We start from the raw sequence: 24,166 nt of genomic DNA on the forward strand, positions 1-24,166 counted from the left end.
AATATCTCTCCACACTTGTCTTTGACTGTATTTATAAAATGCTAACATGAAAATATTTATAGAAAACATATAGTGAAAAATACACAGAACCTTAGAAGGAATCACATAGAGAACACTGTCGTTCACAAAACTGCACTTAATGTCTAGCTAAACATGTATAACTGCAATGAAACACAGCAAAGATCAGAATTCCACATTTCTATTATACACAAAAATAAACCAAATAAAACTGGCAGAATATTGTTTTTATATTAAAAAAGTCAGCAACCTCTAGAACATAGCTTCAAATTAAAAATTTTCAGCAAAACCATAACTGGGATGACATAGAGGTTTGAAACATCAAAAACATGCTCTTATGATTTTCCAAAGACCTTACATGACCCTCAGTAGACACAAGTCAATGAAAATCTTTTAGAGGCTGAGAAACAAGAGCCTGCACCCTTTGTAAATTTGACAGAGATCAAGGAACAGAAACAGCGCTGTGAGGAAAAGCATTAAGAAAGAATCCTCTTCCTAACACCTATAAAGCATTGCATTTGATTTAGACCCCATTGACAAAACCGGGTTCCAAATTCAGAATGCACTTACGGCATTCCTCAGGCTCATCAGAGCCATCTCCACAGTCATCCACAGTGTCACATTTCCACCAAAACGGAATGCATTTGTCTGTTTTGCAACGGAACTGTAAAAGGAAGGAAAGAAAGAAAAACTTTGATATGAGTATTTATTTATTTTTAAAGAGAAACAGTACAATTTATAAAAATTAGATTCACTGCTAAAGTCATTGTTCCCTTAATCAACTCTGGCTGTTAATTTTATAAAAGTTATTTTTTAAATATTCTTTTTTTGGAGATGTTTTGCACTGAGAATTCCACTGACACAAATCACTGCAGTTTCAATGACATTGCTACACTGACTTACAGTGCCCCTGACATAAACCACTTTGCTGCATTGTATGATTTGACTAATATATTATACAAAACAGCCACTTCCATTTTTTAACAGTCTCTGTAGGCTGCTGAAGCAGACAGTATCATTTTTCCAGATAAACCAAAACACTCACAGTTACAGGAAAGGGCCTGAATGTACAGTGCTGTACTGTATACAGTTTTGCTTATATTGTCTGAATTAAATGAGAAAAAATGAAGCTGGGCCTTTCAATTTTCCAAAGGAATAAAATATTTGTACAAAAAAGAAAAATCCTTTGTAAGACCTTGGCGGCGCCTTCACTCTGAGCTCAGGCAACACTATACCTTTGTTCTGACTGAAAGATGAATACAAACAAAATGAAGAGTAGAAATTACTTCGTGCAATCTTCCAGGGCAAAACCTAAATTCAGAGTTCATTATGTGGCTAATGCAAGGGAGAAAAAATCTGGATAGATTATCAGCAACTTTTAAGGAATGTTGCATTTCCTACCCGGTGGCTGTATAAGCACAGAAAGGAAGGAATCTAACAGCTTTAGAAGCGCAAGATATTTTATTTTCTGTGACTAGGCATGATTATTTCCTTTGCTTATATTTATGAAATCATTGATTATTCAATAAAGCTTACTAAAGTATTTAAAAGATGCATTGAATTCGGTGCATTAGGTCAGTTTTATCTTTTCCACCGAGAAAAGGTAGGGTTTCATGGCCATTTATGTAGTAGGGCTTACACTGGCGCTACCTCATTCTTGTAGCACATGGAGGCACATGCTGTGTAACAGGCTGGGTTTGAACGGCAGCTACTCTAAACTGCTGGAACCATTCCTGAAAGATATGCACCTTGGAGGAAACTGTTAGAACTGTTCCAGAAAGGTATGCACCTTGGAGGAGCTGAGCAGGCGGCCTCCAAATGGAGGAGACAAACAGAAACTCAGACGATCCTCATTCTTACTATTTCCCACTTGGCAGCATAGACTTCCTGCTGCTTAATTGTTTGAAGGTGCCAGCCTCACATGGCTCACCACAGGGAATTTAGGCTGTTAAAATGACGTTATGAATATAATTCCAGGAAACAAGCACCAACTCTTAGCTGCTATTGTGTTCTGTAAGAAAACATTTGCATTCCCTCCTAAACTGGGGAGCCAGGCACCTTGAAAAATCAGGGGTCACTCATAGGAGTGTGCCTGGAACGGCCTGAGTTTTGGTATTCTACAGCCTGGTGTGTTTTACACTAAACGATTTCTCATGTCAGATTAGCCATCGAAAGATAGCTAAAAGTCTGCAGACGTGCAAGACGAGCGTATCAGCCATCCGACTCCTTTTCATCAGACATAGCTAGCAGTGGGTGTGCTGTCAAAAGCAACTATATCATAGGAACAGCTATGATTTTACAGCGTCATCTGAAAATCATCAGTAGCAAAGAATATTTTTCCTACTGATCTCTGTATCTGACCCCATCAGACTGACGAATTATCAAACAGTAAACTCATTCCAAAATTGGAAGAAAATGACTAATAATCAACATCAGCTTGTAACTGTCTGAAGCAGCTGCTTCTATTTAAACCTGCTCTTCTTCTTATGGAATCCACAAGTGATAAAATATTTTTCCTGGAGGATCCAAGATGTGATGCTATCCTTTAAATCACCCTAACAATGAATCATTTAGAAAGGAGAAAAGCAATTCAATCAACTGTTAGCATATAAATTCACTGTGGAATAAGCTTCTGGTGCCGTTTAATGAAAATGTTAAAAAAAGAAAAAGATTGTTTTTTTTTTTTTTTTTTTAACCGAACAAATTTGAGAAGCTAGATATGGGGGGGAAATAGGTAAGAAATTCCTCATTTTACAAGTGTTTTACACTTTATTTTTCTTCATCACTTAACGGCAAGTAACAGGCAGACAGTCAAAACAGAAAAGATCTAAATGAACATAATAAAATCACACAAAACACTACCTTAGGGAACAAAGGAAGACAGTGGGAAGGTCTCTTATATAACAATATTACTTGAATGAAACTGTACATCATTATTAAGATGACTATGGTTCCCTAAAAATTTCACGGAAAAGCCCTTTCCTTAATGAGTATGAACAAAATGTATCATGATTTAGAACATTTTAAGAGGTCATCAGCATACATATAATAAAAGTGGGCTACTAGAAAAGATGGACTACTGGAAATAGTTTAAAGGCCATATGTACTATTACAATCAACTGGGTAGAACAGTCCAAAGACTTTTAGCAAAGTGGCTCCCTTATAAGAAATCAGTATATTCTACTTAATCTGCCTTATATTTTAAGAAAAAAAAAAATTAAAAGAATCACCAAATACTTACTTCAAGTAGCAGGGAATCCACCTCCCATAAAGAATTAAATGTTTTAATTGATGTAATTGTAAATTAATCGCATATTCTACCATCTCCGTTTCAGCTACTGGGTTGTTTTTAATGTAACCCTGTCACTTACCTACCTAGCAAACTGGGCTGAACTTGTGTTCTTGTATTAATGTAAAGTTCATTCATGCATGAATACACCCAAATCACTGTTACATGTTACATACACCCTGTATCACTGTTATATATGTTTTGTATTTTCATATTTTATACAAATGTTTTTTCAAAGCCATTTTTAAGGGTTTAGTAGCTGTATCTGTTCTAGTGACTGGCAGAAACATCCACATTTGAAAGGGAACAAATTCTGCATTCTCTGGAAAAAAAAGGCATTTGCAAGTCGATTTTTGACTAATAGCCTTGAAGATGAAACACTGTAAATGCACCCAGTTACCCAGGCACCAGAGTTACCCAGTCTTCAGCTCCTTTGACTGATGCTTCCACATTTCATGGGCACCAGCATTCATTATTTAAAAGCAGGTGGAAACACAGTGAAATACAATCCCTGTTCCCCCTTCCCCCCCAGCTCTGCTCTTACTTGACTGGCCGTGCAGTTGGATAAGCACGTCTTGTTATCCGCAGCAAGGTAAAAGTTAGTGGGACAGGCACAAGTATACATCTTGTCAGGGGCTAGAAGGCATAAATGACTGCAACCACCATTGTTTAGTGTACACAGATGTTTAGACACTGTGGGCAGAATAGGAAAAGTGAATCAGACTCTATTATTTCAGTATACTTCAGGGTATCTGCTTTGTAGAGGAAGAAAAATGTATTACACATAATATTTTTACAATGGAATGTCTCAAATCAAAACCCATAGGAGGCAACCTTTTCCTTTTGCCTTTAAGCTATTCTCTGTTGTACACAAAAATTAATTATTACTGTGAATGTACGTTCAATAGCGAAAGAAAGTGAGGAAGAAAATGACACTAGGTGGGTTTGGTGTCTTTTTATATAATGAGACAAAAAATTAGCTTATCTAGGTCAGGTGCCAAATAGTATTCAGTTACAGCTCAAATATAGGCACACCAGAGATCAGACACAATTGTAACGTCTACGTTCTCTGATGTTCCCTCAGGCCAACAAGTTTCTAAATATCAGTATTCTTCTGTATTATTAACACTCTCTCACTTTTCAAATAATAAGGTTAAATGTTTTCATAACACTTTGTTTCCATCTTGATAACTGGTAGCTCACACTGTAATGCAACTTTACAGTTCTGTACTTCCAGTCAGTATCTGGGTTAATTTTCCAGCACCCACATTGATATCTCACCACTGAACATGATATATTACATTTACTTAATACCAGTTATCCTTACACCATTAACCACAGATTTCTGATTAAAAATGCTAATTTGAAAACTTCCACAAGTTGAACCAAACCGAAATAACAACAAATCACGGCAGATGAATGAGCTTTCATTAATTCAGCAACTGGCTATTAAGTGAAATATGTCAATGTGCTGTATGGAAAGCATAGATAGAATAATTACCATCAGGTTGCCTATAAGAATGATACACCTGGATGTCTGTAATGGCATGCCATGAGTTAATCAGCGATAATCTGTCTGATCCAGAAGTTTTGTGGGCACGGCTGAGTGACTTGGTTTTCCCATCTGTCCAGTAGATGTAGTCTTCAAACAATGTTAGTGCAATCACCCCTGGAATATCTTGATTAGGAACTGTAAGAAGAGATACTAAGATTAATGTTCACTCTTGGAAGACTGCCAGTTAAAATATTCCATACTGCATGGGCTGACAGATACAACCGCTATATAATGTCTTGAGAATAACTGTCATGACAATATGTCAGGTCTAGAGGGTTTTTATTACCCATTACGATAAAGATGGATGGGGTACGAGCTCTGCTTGCTTAGAATTAGTTGGCCCAATCAGTGGTAAAGAAATAATTTCAGTTAACATAAATTACCTCCAGATTTAAAGCAATGACGTTAAGATTTAAAGTAGTACATAACATAAATATGACAGCCTACTCTTTACAGAAGGCCAATATTCATTTGCTGTTTTAGGGGAATAAAAGTTATTAGAAAACACAGGCACTGTGTTTAACATGCTCTAAGACAATTAGTAGTATTTTATTTTGGCAAAATATAATGATAAGAGAAAGGGGGGGCGGGGGAGGGGAAGTTTTGCATTAAAATAAACATAGCAGTAAGAAGGCTTATTGCTTATTCCTAGCATAACCAACCTTATAATTTAAAATAAGAAAGTGATGATAATACCCCATTGTTACAATATCAAACAATTATAAGCCAACATAATTTCAAACGGGATGGAAGAACAAAAGGCAGAAAAAGCTTTGGAGCGTTCTTTATCCTACTGCATACTCTTTAATCTTGAACTACTTGTACTTAGTAAATGTAAACTGAACACCACTTTTTTTTTTTTTCTTTTAATGTATTTAGTTGTAATCATAAATGTCACAGGAGAGTATCTGAGCACAATGGTCAATTTGTAAATTAAAACCGGAGCACCTGAGTCTGCCATTTTTAACCAGCATATCCTTAACACCTCTACCCTGTTTTCTTAGCTGAAAATAGCTTCATCTTTTAACCTGGAATGTGCTTAGAGTTGGAAAATCTCAAATTCCAGTTGGAACATTTCATAGTTCACTGATAACTTATGACTGATACTGAGTATATGGAATGACAACGTAGCAAATTCGATCTTCCATACAATAGTCTTGCTGATGGCGAATTCCAGTGAAGGGTGTGTTGCCTTCTGGTCAAGGAAACATTGCTTCCTAGACCTAAAATAATTTTTCCTTCATGTATGTTTACACATACCATAGCCATCATACTGCAATAACAGCATGATATTGTTTTAAAGAGCTTCATAATGATAAGAAATCACAGTGCAAAGAAATCTTAATTATGGCACTTATAGGCAAATTTGGAATAGTTCCTTAGATAGTATAGTAACCCCAAGAAAAGCTCTTATAATTTCCCTTCTTTGCAGAATCACTGTAAAAAAGGGGTCTGTAATCTAGAAGTAAATCACTCCTATGGTGATTGCTGCTGTCTTGTTCATAACTGAGGAAGAATTCTTGAAGTACCATTACTTTAAGTTTTGTTGCCAAAGTAACACATCAAGTACAACAAAACAAGACAGAAACTATAAGTACAGATACTTCTGTTATATTGATTCTTCTACCTCTTTCCTTTTTTTCCCCCCTCTTATTTTCTCACCACTGGATTTATCAGAATAAATTGCAAGAAAAATCTGCTAGATTCAGGAAAACACCAAAAGGCTAGAGCAGGGTTTGTCTGACCACTGGAAGACCTATATGTATTATCAAATAATTAGTTCAATTACTCGCATGTTAATTTTATCCCCACTCTGCTCTGGAGTGAATTAAATAATTCCCTTGGTGGGGAAAAGAAGCTGTAGACTAGACAATAGTACCAGCTTCACCCTAGAGGTAGCAGAGAGTGTGTGGGCATCTCTAGTAACTGCAGGCAGCAAAATGAACCCCATGTCTAGACACGACGGAGCCTAAGCACCCCAATCCCAGTCATTTCCCAGTGTTTTTAATGTTCTTTTGCTTAACATGAGTGATTTTCCTTGAATCATCTTGAGATGCCTTGAGATGCCTCTGCATACATCTTTGATAATGTTGAATTCTACTTAATACTGTTCAGAAAAGACATGCATCTGTAATTGTAATCTTAAAAATTGAATGACCTTTAAAATGTTTTAGTATAATTATTAATTGAAAATGCTAATTATCATATCATATGCTTACTAGCAGGTTCATAGAACCAGAGAATGGTTTGGGTTGGAAGGGACCTCAAAGCCCACCCAGTTCCACCCCCTGCCCCGGGCAGGGACCCTCCCCAGCCCAGGCTGCTCCCAGCCCCATCCAGCCTGGCCTGGAGCACTGCCAGGGATGGGGCACCCACAGCTGCTCTGGGCAGCCTGGCCCACCGCCTCGTCATTCTCATAGTGAAGAATTCCTGCAATTAATTAAACCAGCAGAGAATTTGCACATTCATGTCATTCAGAAAAAGGAAATTATAATTCTGAACTCTTACAGAATTATCAGTTCATCGAAATCTGTGTACATGCACGCTCTGTAAAAGAAACCCCTTTTGGTTTGAATCACTATCCAGTATCACAGTAAATCATTGAGAAACTGGAGTCTCTCAGGCTTCCTCTGTTGCCACTCGTTATAGTAAGTTACTTCATTGAATCTAAGTGACTCAGTTGCTTTATTGTGCCATATTTACCATAGGATTTTAAGTACAACTGGGCACAACATAATCCATCGTGATGTCTTGATACACAGACACTTAAGTATATTAAACTCAGCACTTTTTATTTTAGGTAGATTAGAAACATTTGTTAGTTTTCTTGTAACTTCTAAGTCATACGAATATGCCGCAGTACAAAAATTAAAAGACAAGCAGGAATTTTAGGTATATCTGCAAAAATGCAGGAAATTCCCTACTGATCTTAAAGGGCAGTTTCTAATGAGAAATACAAACCAGGCTGACAGAAGAAGCAGGAAGGAACAGCAGGAACTGTTAACTCTGAGTGAAACCCCAAAGATATCCACAAAGCTATTTTATTTTTGCTTGAGTTCAGGAAAAACACTTGTTGCTACTTTTGACATCAAATTAAAGATTTCAATGGTACCACTCCAGTCTTCCTAAATAAAACGAATGTGGGGGTTTTTGTCTGTTTTATCTTATTCTGATCACAGCTAAGATTAAAATCAGAATAAATGGCCATATAAAAGCCTTAATGCACATGAAGAGAATTTACATTGGAAAACTATTTTGATTTTGTCATCTTTATTGTTCCTCACCAAGGAAAAATGTATCTGGCAGTCATCCTCTTGGCCATCCAGGAATTACAAGTGAACACCATATCCTGAATATAGATGTATAAGTAAATGCTGTGTATGTTTGTGGGTTGCCATACAATTTATCCTAGCTTCAATATGGATTATACATACATCAGAATCCAGATGATCCTTTGTATTCCTGAACTAAAGACAACTCAGGACAGTAACACACACTGTTTTAATTGTCTCATTACACCTTATTAATAGGGAAGCTAAGTTAAATGTGTGGCATAAAACATTAAATACTACACTTAGAGCACTGCAGTTCAGAGAAGTGTTCATTGACCCAAGTATGTTTTTATGTTTTTTAAAGCCGACTATGTAAGCACCAGGTTTAAAAGCTTGAATCTTCCAGCTATCTTAAAAACAAATCCACAATATCAAACACAATGTTACAAATATTATACGCTCTTTTTTATGTTCTTTAAAAGAAGTACATCAGAGTATATCTGTTTCTAAAACCTAGGTTTTCCAGTATTACCACATACATTGGTCACAAGTTAAAACTGTCAATGATTTAAACACTCGCAGATTAGTTTGTCCTGCCACTAGTTCTTATTTTGAGTAACTTTATAAGTTCAATGGGTTTCTGCATTAAAGCCAACTTCTCATTAAGTTATGTCTCTCATGCTCTCTATTCTTTGCCTTTGAGGACACCAGTGTTTCAAGCTTTCCAAAATTTCAGGTGGTGGACAGCTACTGATTTATCATAAATATACACAGTAGAAGAGGCACCCACTTTCTCTCTTGTCATTCCTTTAACTTCAAGATAACCTAAGCTGCATTAATCTACCTCTTTATAAATGACACACATTAGTTCTATGTTGCAACACTAGTTGCCAACCTCACGGCACCCATTGCAGTGTGAATCAGTTTTACACAGGAAAGCAAGACTAACTTTCTCCTTTCTTTCGCCTACTTTCTGCAAGTAAATGTGAAGTAAAGCCACGTTAGTTATGACTGGTAAGTACCTCTGCTTCCCCTCCATCACCTGTCTGAAAACATTCCATCAAGATGTCCCGTTGACAATCCATTAGTAAGAAAGTAATATATTCTGTTAAACACAAAACTTACATTACACCAACACCAAGGGTCAAATCGACCAGGAAAGTCATGGAGAATTTAAACAGTCGTATTTTAACACAGAGTCATGAGAACTACACTCACTTAGTGTTACTTACTTTCTAGAATGACTGATGTATTCAATAGATCTCATTTTTTTCCTTTTAAGGTTTCTCATAACAACATCACCCCATGGCCTCTATGAATGCTTCCAAAATTGGGTTAAGTAAGCTGAAGCCCAATCCATACTTCAAAACACTCAGCAAAAACCCTAATAAAACACCCACCTGCAGACCAATAATCACTGGATACAGCTCTAGCAGTAAGTATTTTACTATACCAGTACTTACTAGACGTCCCCCTCATTGTTAGAGTATCAAATCCTTAAATAATCCCTTGTAACATGTGCATAATATTTTTCTCTTGGATGAAGAAATCTCAGCAAGTGTAACTGCAGCGCTGTTCAATCAGAAAAAGGGTAACTGCCCAGCTGCCAGACCCCACCATCACGGACGGGGCACATCAGACAGCTGCTACAGCATGAGGGAAGAGAGAGAAGTGCCTTTAGCCTTTTCATACCTCCTTGCCTGAGTAGTATTACTCAGCTGTCTACTTCCACCGAGTCCCAAATAGTATTTCAGTGATTCAAGTTTCTTACAGCCTACCATATAGCACATCTCAGAAAATATATGCCAGCTTTCATATGCTGCAACGCACACTATGTATCACATATGAGTAAAAAATGCTATACTTTGTGCCAGCAATGGGATCTTATTAATTCAAACCGATACTTTGATTTTTCATGACCCTCATCTTATTATTTAATAAAATGCGTTACAGGGGCATATTCTACAACTTACTCCACAATTATGAAGGACAAAAGCCATGGAATACAAAATCACCACTCTAAGGAATTTCTGAGGAATATTTGCACCTGACAATTGCTTCTGTGATTCCTTTTCCTACCACAGCCTCCTCTTACAAGGGATGGGCGAGCCGCTTGCAACCCTCCTCTTTAACAGGTCTTCTACTGCCATAATAGGTTTCATTGTATACATAAATCACGGGTTCTGTTACACTGAATGCTATCCCAAACAGTGCTTGATAAAGCAACAAGAAGACAAGAAATGTGGTAAGAAAGAGAAGGTAGAAAAGGGAAAGAATGCCCAAGCCTATCCGAAAGCTGCAGAAAATAGGAGGAAGAAATACAGGTGGGTAGTAAAAGGAAAAAAAGGGGAGGCTTGCAACACACCAGAAGCAGTAGCAAATACAAATTATTAGGTACTTGAACACAAACGAAAATGACAATACATAAACATAGTAAAGGGAGATAAAGTGCTGCATGAACTTAGGGGAAGAAGAGCCACATATCTCCATAAACTGGAAACGATCATGTAGGCATATGAGAAGCACGCACAGACTTAAAATGTACATCTCTCCCGTACATTTTGTACTGATTTTGATCCAAGAATATAAATTCATATGCTGTAAGTCATATCTGTGATTAAAACGTCTACTCTCCTCTTGTGTGAACTCTGTTTCCCTTATATTTTCTGAGTACCTCTACGTAAGCAAAAAAAAATATGTTCATTTGATTTCAGGGGTGAAAATCATGCCATGTAGGATTTCCTAACTACAAAATATGCTTCCTGAAGAAGCCCTACAGAAGAAGTGAAACCCAAACTCACTCAGCTCTTATTGAAACACAAATATTTCAAAAGTAAAACCAAATACTGTAACTAATACGAACAACAACAAAAAAATAATCTCATTGTCATCTGGTAAAATCCATGTGCCAAGAAAACGTTCCCTCAAAAGGACAAATGCTGCCTTCCTCTAATCAGTAAACACGACAAAAAATATCTGTGCTTCGTCATGTCCACCAAGGTTACATTTTCTTTGGTGCTCGGCTCCTGTTCAAGCTGAAGCTTGTTGATCCCCTCACTTCTGGCCTAGAAAGTGATCTGTCCCTCCCCTTTGCAAAAAGAAGGGACTGCAACCTTGCCATGCCCTCATGCAAAGTCTACAAGAAGCGAAGGGGTCAAAGATTGCTGTCACGCTCCTCCCAAAAATGCTTTCACCCAGACAGAGTTCCAGTGCTGGTAAGTAACAGCTAAAGGCAGTAACGGTTGTTAAAAAACATTATAAACGACCTTCTTCTCCCACCATGGCATTAGAGCAGTTTCTGTTTAAGAATTTTGGCACCCAAAGACAGAAAATTTACAATGTTGATCAAACCTTAGAAGTTAGTGCATTCCGCTCTCTGTAACTCTTCAGTTTCTGAATGGCAGTAGAATAAAAATAAAAAGCCTACTGACATCTTGATCCAAATGGAACCAGTGGTAAACCCTTAGGAAAAATTAAGACTCCTCCAAAGACAAACTGCATCAAGGAAGAGCAACAGTTAATAAGGAAACAGCCATTATACCTACAAAAACAAATAAACTCTCCAATCACTGATCTCTGGTGCTGCAACAGTGGCCCATACTGTCCTCTTTCCACCTGCAGTCCCTTGGAGACATTTTTGTCTCATTTCACATTCAACTTGTAACCTCTTTGAGACACAGTGAATAATTTTTATTTCTGTATAGTACTTATTGCTGATTCTTGCTCCTTTTGATAAAGAATCTTAAGTGCTTAGACAATGAAATTAATAATGAATAATGGCAATAAGATTATGTCTATTAAGCTTGTGAAAAAGTATGTATTTTTGACAGATGTAATGAAGTATGTTACATTAAACCACTATTTTTTTTAAGGATGAGATGCTTTATAATCACTATTACTTTTATTAAACTGACACTTTAAAAAAACAAACCTGTCAAACTGAATGAACAGGAAAAAAACATTATTCATAGAATATATACATTAATTCCAGTAATTGAAGCTATGTTTCACAGGAGAAAAAAATACACCTTTAGGATGGTATCACTGATATTTTTAATAACAACATGTGCATGCATAGGTATTTCTTTCTGCACATGTGATATACACATCACACATCCACACTGGGGAAGTATGGAAGATAAAAGCCCTAGTATTAAAGTGGCAGGACATTTTGCCTGTCAAAAAATGTAATTGAAATAGTGAAAACTGAGAACATTTCCATGTAATATCTTGCATAAAAACTGTTACACATCCCACAACTACTATCACAAAGGCAGCAGGAAATTTAGATTTAAATCTAAACACAAAAAGGCACAAATGCATCTGTGGTGTTAAAGCAAACTGTTATGCATAGACTTATAATGATACCACGAGAAGAGATGAACAAATTTTCAAAAATCTGCTTACAAAAATTCATTGATCAAATCTAGGACTAAAATATTTTATTGTCCTACTTCAAAAAGTTTTATTGCCTTTTTAATTTCACTGTGAGCAGTTGTTTATATGCCAGTTGCCCCATGGCAATACAGACTAGCATGCTGTCACAGCAGTGGTTAAATTATTCTCAAATATATACAAGTCACTATTTGAGTAAAATGACTGATAGCATGGTAACGGGTGTCAAAGATTCTTGAATTATTTTTCAGATTTACAGAGACCGTTTACATGCCTACCAGCCCCTACACCTTAGATTGAAACCAGTAGCAATACATCAATGTTCATCCCCACTCTGCCCCCCAAGTTGTTCCTTCCTTCAGCTTTGCCTCTCCATCTCCTGCCCAGACTGTCTCTTGCCATCACCTACCTGTGAGCATACGGACTGCTAAGCCCCTTTGGTTTATCTGATTTACCTTCTACAACTACAGATGCCGTTCAAAACTTTGCAACTTTCTGCATCAAAACCCTCCCGTTTCTGATTGTGTTGATATGACCATAGGGAGGAGACCTTGTGACACAAGAAAAAAAATGTCTTTTATGTTCTCTGTTCTGGTTGCTTTCCGACAGAATAACTGCATGGGAAGTAATGCCCATCCTTTATAACTTGTGATGGCGCGTGTCCAGCTCATACAGAAATATACAGTGAATGTCCACTACGTTTTTAATGAGTATGTAGAAAAAAGTTCACAATCTAATCAAATTTGGGTATATTATCACAAGAACAGTGGAAGATACAGAAACCAACCTGTTGGCAATCTTCATAAACTGGGCTCCATAAACTGGAGACTGTGGAACTTTAGAGTAATGTAACTGTGTGAACTGCCTTTAATATAGGTCAATCTGTGTATTTTCCTGAATATTATCCTCTAAAAGAGATAGAATACAATAAAATAAAATAATCAGATTTAGGAAGACATATGAATTGGAGAATTTTATCTGAACAATCATGAAAACTGAATCTAGAATGCAATAGTGGAGGTGAAGCAATTATCAGTTTGTGCTATCAGATGGGGCTATAATGAGTGAATCTATAGACTCCTCAAAAGATAGGGAAAAACTGTTGCAGTATCGGAACTACTGTTTATTTCTCATCTGCTGTGAGAAAGGCTCTTTTTAGACTTTTCTAATTTCTGAGCTATAAAAACTGCAGCATAAATCTGGAAGCAATTGGTTTCTGTAATCTCCTAGATTACTTTTACATTAGGACAATTTCATAAATAACTAGATTTACTCTTTGATAAAACTGTGGAGGCAGAGATCAGAATTAAATACAAATACTTTCTACCTACAAAGCCCTTCCAACTAGCAGTTGCTGAAATGACAGGTGATAAAAATGAAAACAGGTTATAATCCACCAAAACCTTATACTTGATACTTTAAAACTTGTATATATGTACACCAGTTCTGAGGTTTGTAAACACTCAGGCAGAAGCCAATTCTGAAGAGAAGTGGTTTTTTTTTCAAGTTGAGATACTATAGGAAAGTTTCTGTTAATTATATTACAGCTAAAGTAGTAATTCACAAATGCTTAATTCATTTAAGGTTCAACATTTTTTCATTGCTTAATTTTCATGCCTCTGTAAGATGAAGAAATAAAGTGCTCAACTTGTGTTTTTACAGTATAAAACATCAAAGAACTTGACGCAGTTAAGGACTAATCTCAGCTCAGGAAAGCTTCTGTACAGCTCCTAAACTGGATTATCAGATTCCACTTTTATAGTTTCATTATACTGAAATTCTCATCTTCAAAGAGTGAAATGGGAAAATGGTAGGCACCTTCAGGTTTAAGAGCTCTGAAGGATAGGAAAACCTGCATGAAGGCAATCAGATACCTAGGGAACTGTGAAGCCTGCATCTCCTCTGGGCAGTGGGAGCCAAAAGCAGCTGTTAAGTCTGACAAATTCTTAAATGTGGTTGGGTTTTTTTGTTGTTGTTTTTTTAAGGCTCACAGAAGTAAACCAGCTTAGTGCTTAGCCAGATTAGTGCTTCAATACTTGCTTAATCATTTAGCGTGCATAACATTTGTGAATGCCGCAGTGCTAAATTGGCTAAGCTCTAAAGACAGTTTACATAATCAAGCATTAAACTTCAAATAGATAAGCAAGGTCATTGCTGCCCCTAGTGCCAAGAAGAGCTCCCAAGTACTGTAAGATTTCTTGCCTAGTTAGCATGTTTTCAAAGTTCTTACTAGGACTCTCTTGATAATTATAAAAGCCCGTTACTCTATTGAAATGCAGAGGAACTTTACAAGAAAAAAGCAGCAGATGGTCTCTTTTCCTGAGAAATCTTCATAATTCGTAAGAAAGAAAAAAACCCCACAAAACAAAACACTAAACCCTTGTTGCAAAAATTGTTAAAACTAAATTCTAAATACATGTAAACTCCCATTGCATGGAATAAACACTCCTTGATTTAACATACAGCATGTCAGTGATCAGCCAAAGGTTGTTCTGTTTGTCTTCAAGAAGCATCTAGTGCAGAGCACAGAACACTGCAGTCCATCTCATATAATATCCACTTATAATAAAAGATTCACCAATTAATTCTGACAAGATACTTATTTACTGGGTCTTGTGAAATCTCCATGGCATTTTTTGATACATTTTCTAACACATAATTTAAGATCCCAAAGATATATTTTCAGAAAAATGCACAGCAAGCTACCCTTATCCTTAAAGGTCAGATAAACAGGCAAAAAAATACTTTGCTTACAAAAATTAGCAAGTCAGACTGCATCACTCACATGATTCCCATTTATACTTCTCTCTCTGCTCCATAAGTATGTATTTTATGGTCATCATATGTGTGCCTTCATCCTTCTCCATTTGGAAACACAAAGGATAGAATAAACTCAACCGTCCTTTTAACTTAGACAACACAGTGATCTCAAAATGACAAAGGAAAATGGACCATGAAATCCATGTGAATAATATGTCTTCAAGAAACAGTTATCACAAGATATAAACCTGATCTTTCTCAAGTGCTTATCAACATGGATTACAGTTTCTCATACCAGAAATCTAGAATAGATCACGGTTTCACCTCTTCTAAAATCCCACCACTGAACTTCTTCGAGTTTCCCTTATTAAGACAACTGATTTGAAATGGTTAAATTTTATCTTCCAGAAATATTCCTAGTCTTGTGCTGAAACATGAAGGCATGTAAAATCTATTTGGAAGTTTGTTCCAGGAGAAGAGGGGAGGCACGGAAAAGATTCCGATTAAAGACAAATTGATCATTACGTAGGAGCTTTTCATAATTCTCAGCACCCTTTGGAGCACCTGCAGGCATCTTTCATCAGTTTCAGATACCAAGAAATCTATTGCTGCTTTGTTAAATGCATAGAAACTTTTCCAGAACTTGATTTTGATTTGATAACCACCTTGAGTGGAGATCCTAACAACAGAAAGTGACAGACAGCATTAGCTAAGGAAAAACATCTTCCTCCCACATAATTTAAACACCTCAGGATCTTTCTCCCAAAGCATGTTTCTTATTGCATGAATATTTACTTATCATCTGTACTTAAAACAGACATATCGTCAAAAGCAGGATGATACCAGGTTTACACAAAGTCAATGTGACTTTTAGAGCTCGCCTCAGATATTTAACTGGTAGCAAATTTTTATAAATTTTCATTCACAAATGGAAATGGTAAAATGATCAGGCATGAAATCTTGCAGAACTTCCAGTAATACTTGACTTCAAACGCTTTCACTGTAATAGCAGGGGAGTAAGACAAGCTCCTTAAACAGTCATGCACACGTTCAGCTGTCTAAAACTAGCAGTGGTAGTGCTTTGTTGAATGAGAAAGAGAATTTGTTGTATGAAACATTGCTCTTCACTGGTACCAGCTGTAGCTTTGTGACAAATTTCCTTCTTATCTCGGTTCACATGTCCTCAGGGGGAGACATTAACTCTGTGAGTATAAAAGCATTTGAAGGTGATTTTACCCACTTGGGCAAGAGAAATCCCCAAGCTGGAGACCATGGCAATGGACACCAAAGACAGCATCACTGGAATTTTGCAGATGCCTTCTGAAATATAGGGATAAAAGGCCATTTTCTGAGAAAGAAAAATCATGAAATTTTCAGCTTGTAAGAGAAAATTGAGAAAGGTTTGACCATGGCAGTCAGGTTATGGTTAAGAAAGACACACTGGCTATTGTTTACTCCTTTCCTTTGAAAGATCCAGAAAGACGAGTAAGAGAATAATTGTATGAGAACAAAATAGCTGGACAGCAGCACAGGGAATAACATCAAGAGGAGTATGGAGCTTTTCTTCATGTGTCAGAAAAATAGACTGTCAGCAGGAATCCAGCTGGCACTCGGGGGTACGTCTGGGCAAGTACTGCTTAGGTGAGCCAGTTATGACTGTCCCATGTTCGTTATAAAAAATACCAAAGTTAATACTGAGATTAATGGGAATGTTTACAGCTCTTCGATCTACCACCTCAACTGTAATTGAATTGTGACCTATTTATTTATAACTTACTATTTGTGAAAACAAAAGCTAGAAAACTTTTTTGGGAGGTGGTGTTTTATTTCACAATGAAGAAGCTTCAATCTGAAAATAAAGTAGTTCATGAACTCTAGTTTGGAGAAAACCTGGAGGCACCCAGTATGAGATAAAAGCCTACAAAATCCCAAAGGCATGAAGTTTTACCAGGATAGCAGCAGTTCTGAGGTTTGGGTAAAGTTTGTGGAAGCGACCTCAGCTAATGGTTTTATTAAAAAAAAAAATAAACAAACACAAAACAACCCAGCATAGCAATACTAAGTATTTTGTATATTTCAATTAAAGGGAAAGATCTTTAATTATACCATTTGGAATATGAGAACTATTCATCATAGTGTAAAACTTTATTTACTTTTTAAACATTTTATAGATCCTAGCTTTTTAATTACCTGTCTTGTGAGGAGCAGAAACAAGGATAAAGATTATTTCATTGCTTAAGTATTTCAAAAGTTATTATTTTACCCATCTACCAGGAAAGCCCCAAATTACATTTGCAGTACTTGTCTCTTTATTGACTCATGCTGAGCAGATTAATAGGCATTTCCAGGCTTTCTCCGGCCAGAGGAAGAGCTGCTTTGAGCCACATTCTGGCACGTGGCACACAGGACATATCCCTTCCACTTTTAACAGCCACGTTTCACTGGCTTTGGTTGGGAACGTGTAATGCAAAAATATATTAAGAATCAATAAGGCAGCCTTTGACTGCTGAGCCTGTTCCCAGCGTTTGTTTTCATTTGACGTTTTTCCCATGGACATGTATTTTACTGCATGTTTAAAAATTACTCACAGTCCTAACAGGGAAGGAATATAAAAAGCAACTTTTAAAATATTGATAAAAGGAAACAGTAAAGGTTGCAAAAATGTTTTAATGTACAGTTTTTACATCATTACACATAACATGCAAAGTGCCTTTAATTTAAAACTAGCAAAAAGAAAAAACAAAGTAAAAAAAAAAAAAAAAAGCTGTTGACCAACCTTTATGTCTATGAGATCCATCCATGTCAGAAAACTCAATATGATTTTCATCAGCCCAATACAGTCTGTGGTTGACATAATCTATTGTAAGAGCCATAGGTCTAGATATCTGTGTTTCTATGACAACTGTTTGACTGGAGCCATCCATACCAACACGGCCAATGTGCGGATACTCACAGCAATCAATCCAGTATAAGTATCTATAAGAAAAAACACAAACAAAAGCTGCTTTGTTTAGAGATGCAAAAATAATCACAATAAATAATTACTTTATTTAGCTGATCATAAGAATAAACCAGTAATTATTCTATAAAGTTTCAATTTTGGGGTTTTTTTCTAGACCTGCCTTTAAAGTGTGGTAAATATAAAGGGTTTGAAGAGGAGAGTCCTTATGTTAGATGTGACTTCATCATATTTATTATGAACTAGTAAAAAATGCATTTAAATTGCTTAGTCTTGACACCTTAGAGTTTTAAGTACCACAAGACTCGACTTAGCGAATCTCACATCCTTCAAAAGTGGCATTACTACTAAAATTATCACAACTATTGTATTAGTCAGCCTGTTTTTTTACACATATTACAAAACCCTATTTTGCTGTTAACAGTAATATAACGCTAATTATATGACTTCAATAAGTACCAGTTTCAAAACCAAAGTTTTCTCACATTGAAGCCTTAAAAACAGGCAAAGACTGAGAAAAACTGTCGGAAAGCTGAGCAGAAATTTTCTCCTTCAAATGTTACTTAGCCACAATACAGAGCATGTGGTTTGTTTTTGGGGTTTTTTTGTTTGTTGTTTGTTTGTTGGTTTTTTTTTTATAGTCCTATTATTTGGTACATGGATGCATATTGCTACTATTGTATGTCATTACTTCGAACCTGAGCACAGATCTTTCCAGCTGGGAGGCTGATATGCTGCTTTTTTTGGACAGGCTCTCAAAAAACCAGATGCAGCTCATATTCTTAAAAAGCCACCTGGAAGACTATTTGTGTGCGGGAGAAAATGGTGGCCCCAAGGACAGCTACCGGTATCCCACAAAACACACTGTTCTTGACACTGAACCTGCTCCACATAAGCAGCAGAGAAAGCAAAATTTCTCCATCAACTAACAGAAAACTTCTTTGGAAATATATCATTACTATTGTATGGCATCAGCAATATAGCTCATTTAGCATTTCTCATTTATGAGAAAAAAAACAGATATATAGTTAATAATATTTCAAGCAATTTCAAATACAAACACAGTTTTTATTTCCAGCAGCTTTCCGTATTAAAATAAACAAACACATAAAAAAATTATTTTAAAGCAAACAAACACATGCCTTGGCCTCAAAAAGCTTCATCTGTACACATACTGTGCACTGAGCAGGGGCACAAGTAGTTTATTACGCCTGTGTATATCTAAACCTTCCTGGAAGACTGAGGCTCTTTGTACAAACTTTATAGAGTTGATTTCTGCATATGCAGGGAACATGTCCTGGATGTCCAGGCAACCAGACAGAGATACCATGTGGTGGTATCTTCAACACCTTTAACAAACGTCTACATCCTCTCTGTCCAATAAGGGCACAGTTACAGGCAAATTCAATGTTAGTTCTAAGAACTGGTAGAAAATGTTTTTTCTCTTAAAAATAGTTAGACAGACAAGTGCCATTTCTTAGCTAGGAAATATCCTGCTTTTCTTTGTTTTGGTAGAATCCAGAGCAACTCAACAATTTTCTCTCGTCACTGAACCTCCAAATGATTACTTGAGCCTTAGGATTTAGAGATGGAGAAGAATGATTAATTGGCCATGATATTACAGGGATGTTGTAAGACACTACGTTAGTTTTATTCATCAAATTTACGCAGTTGTACCCTAATGTTCCACAAAACAGAAAGCATAATATATGGAATTTAGATCTGAAAAGACATATGGCAAAATTCCTGTAGTTATATTTTGTTTATTCAGGGACTAGATAATAACTTAAGTATTAGTATTCAGAAGTATCATTTTTCTTAAAGATTATATGCTACATACATAATTATTTAAGAGAATACATTTAGTTAGAAAATCACCAGGTTTTAATGACTTTCAATTAAACGTACACCGATGTTTTAGTGGATAGTGTTAATGTAGATGATGGTTTACTGGCGAATTGAGAGGCATTAACTGCATATTGAGACGTACAGACCCAGCGACCAACGGTTGTGGCATTACACGTACTGTCACATAAACAGGAAATAACTCAATGTTTTTATACATTTTCTGTTTTAGGAATATAAAATTTTCTTTCTTTTTTCTATCACCAGATTCAGATGCTGGCATGAAATAATTTGAGTTTCTCATGCCAATTGGGTTTTGATCAAATAGAAATGGCTAGAAACCTTCTGTTTAAAAACAAACAAAGAGAGAAACAGAAAAAAGTTGAAAAGGCTTATATCAGTTGGGGTTGGACGAAATGACCTTCAGTGGTCCACTCCAACCTCAACCATTATGTGATTCAGTGAAAAAAATCATCAAATAAATTTGTTAATGGAAATATTATTTCTTTTCTGTCTTTCTTTTTAAAATTCATAGTATTAGGTTGAATTTCTCAAGGACATCAATTTTATGGGAAAAATTATAATATTTTGTAAGTATTATATAACTGTGACAAAAATTGTTCATGGTTCCTACAGCTCTCACACCAATCAAGAAATCAAAAATGGCGGTGGTGCTCAAAACTGCACTCAGAATACCAGCACAGATTTATATTAATTAATATGCCATGCAACGATTAATAAAATTATCAATTAAAGGTACCAGTTAACAAGATACTTTAACTAGGCAGTTCTCACTTCTTATCATTGTTGCAATTATTTTTTTTAAGAATATTGATAATTTCAAATATCTGAAAACTAAAGCTAGAAACTAAGTCTCCTAAAATAGATCTCTTCTATCCTAATAATTAATCACTCCAGTTATTAGACTTGTGTGAAAATTAAAACTTTAAATTTTAAAGAGTAAATCAGGTAATTGCTTTCTTCCAATTATGGGGGACTAAACATTTTCACTCTTTGATTCACATACACAAAGTATCAGTAAAAAGTCTTCAAAAACGTGGTAGATGAATAGCCTAAATGATTCTGGATACTATGAAACACAGAATAGAGCTCTAACGAGACAGATTGCTTCCTTGAATAACTGAAACAAAACATAAGAATTGTCTTCTACACAACATGAAATTTGTTATGTAGTAACACATTTCTTAAAAAAAAAGATAGGGATGTTTCTTGAAATATCTGCTTTCCTCCTACCAACAGAAAATATCTACAGAGTAGCAGATATAACAAAACATGGTTTAGTACCTGCATTCATCTTTCTATTATACCAATTTTGTATGAAATGATGATATAGTAAGCATTGGTAATGCATTTTAGACTACTGATAACCAGCGTTGCTGAAAGTCAAATAACAAAAAGCTAATTCGTACGTCCTATCTTCTATTTTTATAAAAAAAATATTTGACTATAAAATTAGCACTAAACATGAATTAATGCAAAATGGCTGCTTCATACCCAGCTTGAGGATCTAAGGACAGATCTCTAGGAAACTTCACTCTTTGGCTCACAAGGACGGTAGGGTATAAACCATTGAGTTTTGACACCTCAATAATTCTCTTTTCAGTATCAGACCAATAGAGATTCTTCCCAATCCAATCCACAGCCAGTGCATTGGGAACAGCTGTATTGTGGACTACCTACAAAAGCAGAAATAATATAAATTACTCATCTAAATACTGGGAAAAGGAACAACAATTCAAGATTTACTACTACCAGAATATTGAGAGGTTGAATATGTGATACAGTGACATATAGCAAGTGAAATATAGATATTATTCCCTGTTAAGCACTGACACTTCTGAAAGTCATGACAATTCTTAAGTAACTGAGGCAATGAGACACTTTCCTTATAGTACGGGAGAATGGAGAATAACACGATGTAGTAAATATCAAATTTCCAACTGTCCTGCACTATGCACTAACTTTAAGGATTTTCTCTTTCATTTTTCATCTGAAGTTTCTAATTTTCCTATTGTCTTAATAATAATAATAATAAAAAACCACGAAAAAAGAAAAACTTTCTTCTCTTTACTGTTTTACTTATTTCTCACAGAGCCAAATGGAGATGAGGCTTCTCTTCTCATAGCGTGCCTTCGAACACACATCTGCTTATTAGCTCACCATTTCTCTTCCCAGCCTACATCAGCATATATTTCCTTTTAATATCACACTAGTACTGTATGTCATCATGACAGATAAGACCATAAGGGCACTCGACTCAGGCAAAGAGAAAAAGATTACCTAGTTGGAAAGTAAATACTGTACTTTTTTTTCCAACACTTGTGTGGCAGAAGAAAGAGGAACTTTCTAAGAATTAGTTCAATTTCAAAAGGACTACATTAATAAGGAATCAAGAGACAGAAGCAATTTAGTAACCTATGGGAAAGCCTACGCTCTACTGACAGGATTGTGTTATTCTCAAGGTTCTTGATGACTTGAGTAATTCTGAGACTTGAACAAATGCCTTCAGATATACATGCTTACAAATCTCATCATGATTGTATCTCAGTCTTGCTTGGCTGGGAGTACTTCGCATTAAGTGTTGAGTGACATTTGAATATTCCCAATCATTAGAGTCCAGCTTCTTTTAGGCTTAAAAATTCTATTCCTGATTAGGTCTGTGCAACTAGAACTTAAGAAAAAAAAATCAGAGCTTGGAATACTTGAAAATATTTGAGATTTCCTAAGTACTAATAACGGGTTTATTATTGAAGTGTACATTCTAATTCATTGTCATCTTCACCACTAAAAACACGTGCAATAGAGTATAAACTTTACACGTAAACCTGATTATGTATAACTGAATGTGTTATTTTTAATTTTATTTACCATTTGAAGACACCAAAAAGCCTTCAAGATAAGAAGGGATACTGTGAGATACTTTAAACCAATTTTATAGTTATGAATATGTAAAAGCACCCTTTCAGGTTATTACATTATTTATCATCTTATAAAATCTTTTTAAAATTAAATCCAGGCATGCACAGATTTTTTTAATATGAATAAAATACTTCATTTTCTAATACCTTAGCACAACCAGCTTTACTATTTTATAAATGGGTAATTGCAGCAACCACTGCACTTTAACGGGACATTTCTGTAGAAATGGACAGCTCTGCAAACTTAGTGGTTTAGCTACACTACCTAGAAGCATCAACCAAAATAATTAGTCTCTTTTCTGACGACTTTTACTGTGGAGAGTCACTTCAAGCTTATTCCAGTCAGTGAGATCACCAGTGTGACATTTAATGTACCCGTTCTAGCTTACTACAGCATTTTCCAGTAACATATCTCATTCTAATCTACAATACTACACATAAAACACTGTGTTAATGTTTGAACATATTTATGTGAAAAAGTTGCTTCAATTGTATAAATATCTCCTCCATGATCAGATGCAGAAGAAAAATGAGATGCCATCAGGTTTCCCAGAGCAAGAAAGCTAAAACTGTTGTGCTGAAAAGATGGTATCTTCTAAAAGGGAAATCCTAGAGTAATACATCAAACAATATTATTTACGCTAATAGTATATTTATTTGTAGTAAATAGTAAAACAAGAAGTATGATGGAAATAAAATAAGAAATTCATAATTCAAGGGAAAAGGCTCACTACCATAAAACCTCTCCTTCATGACAAAAAAAATTAAAATATTTAAAGAGGTTTGCTGGGAAATTAATTATTTTTAACCGCAATTATTATATATGTGCTGTGGTAATCTATTAAAATCTACGTTAAAGAGAGAAAGTTTTCATTTGGCACTGGATAAAAGATTACTGATAGAATATCAGACAGCTACAATATGTAATTCCTGATAAATTTTTGCACATATTTTTAGCTTGCAGAGGCCAAATCTTGGCCAAGTTTTTCAGTGAAAAAAAAACAGATCGTCTTATAAAAATTCAATGCACTTATTTTCACAATTTGTATTTGAATTTGGCATCCCATTTGAATAAAATCATCATCAGGATGGCAGTCATTCTGTAAATTGCAAAATATTAATGAAGGAAAAAAG

At 35.7% G+C, this 24,166-nt stretch overlaps 1 protein-coding gene across 1 annotated transcript in view; it reads right to left on the reverse strand.

Annotated features, from left to right (window-relative positions):
* Positions 1–24,166, reverse strand: part of LRP1B (LDL receptor related protein 1B) — a 471,012-nt gene that overhangs the window by 90,444 nt on the left and 356,402 nt on the right. Inside the window, exons 57-61 of the mRNA XM_027793849.2 lie at positions 21,609–21,790; positions 18,066–18,265; positions 4,809–4,997; positions 3,852–4,000; positions 589–682 (exon numbers count right to left, since the gene is read on the reverse strand). Of these exons, the coding sequence (XP_027649650.2) occupies positions 589–682; positions 3,852–4,000; positions 4,809–4,997; positions 18,066–18,265; positions 21,609–21,790 (814 nt within the window). The remainder of the gene's footprint in view (positions 1–588; positions 683–3,851; positions 4,001–4,808; positions 4,998–18,065; positions 18,266–21,608; positions 21,791–24,166) is intronic.

Source organism: Falco peregrinus, chromosome 8 (genome assembly GCF_023634155.1).
Source record: "Falco peregrinus isolate bFalPer1 chromosome 8, bFalPer1.pri, whole genome shotgun sequence".
Classification (NCBI taxonomy): Eukaryota; Metazoa; Chordata; class Aves; order Falconiformes; family Falconidae; genus Falco; species Falco peregrinus.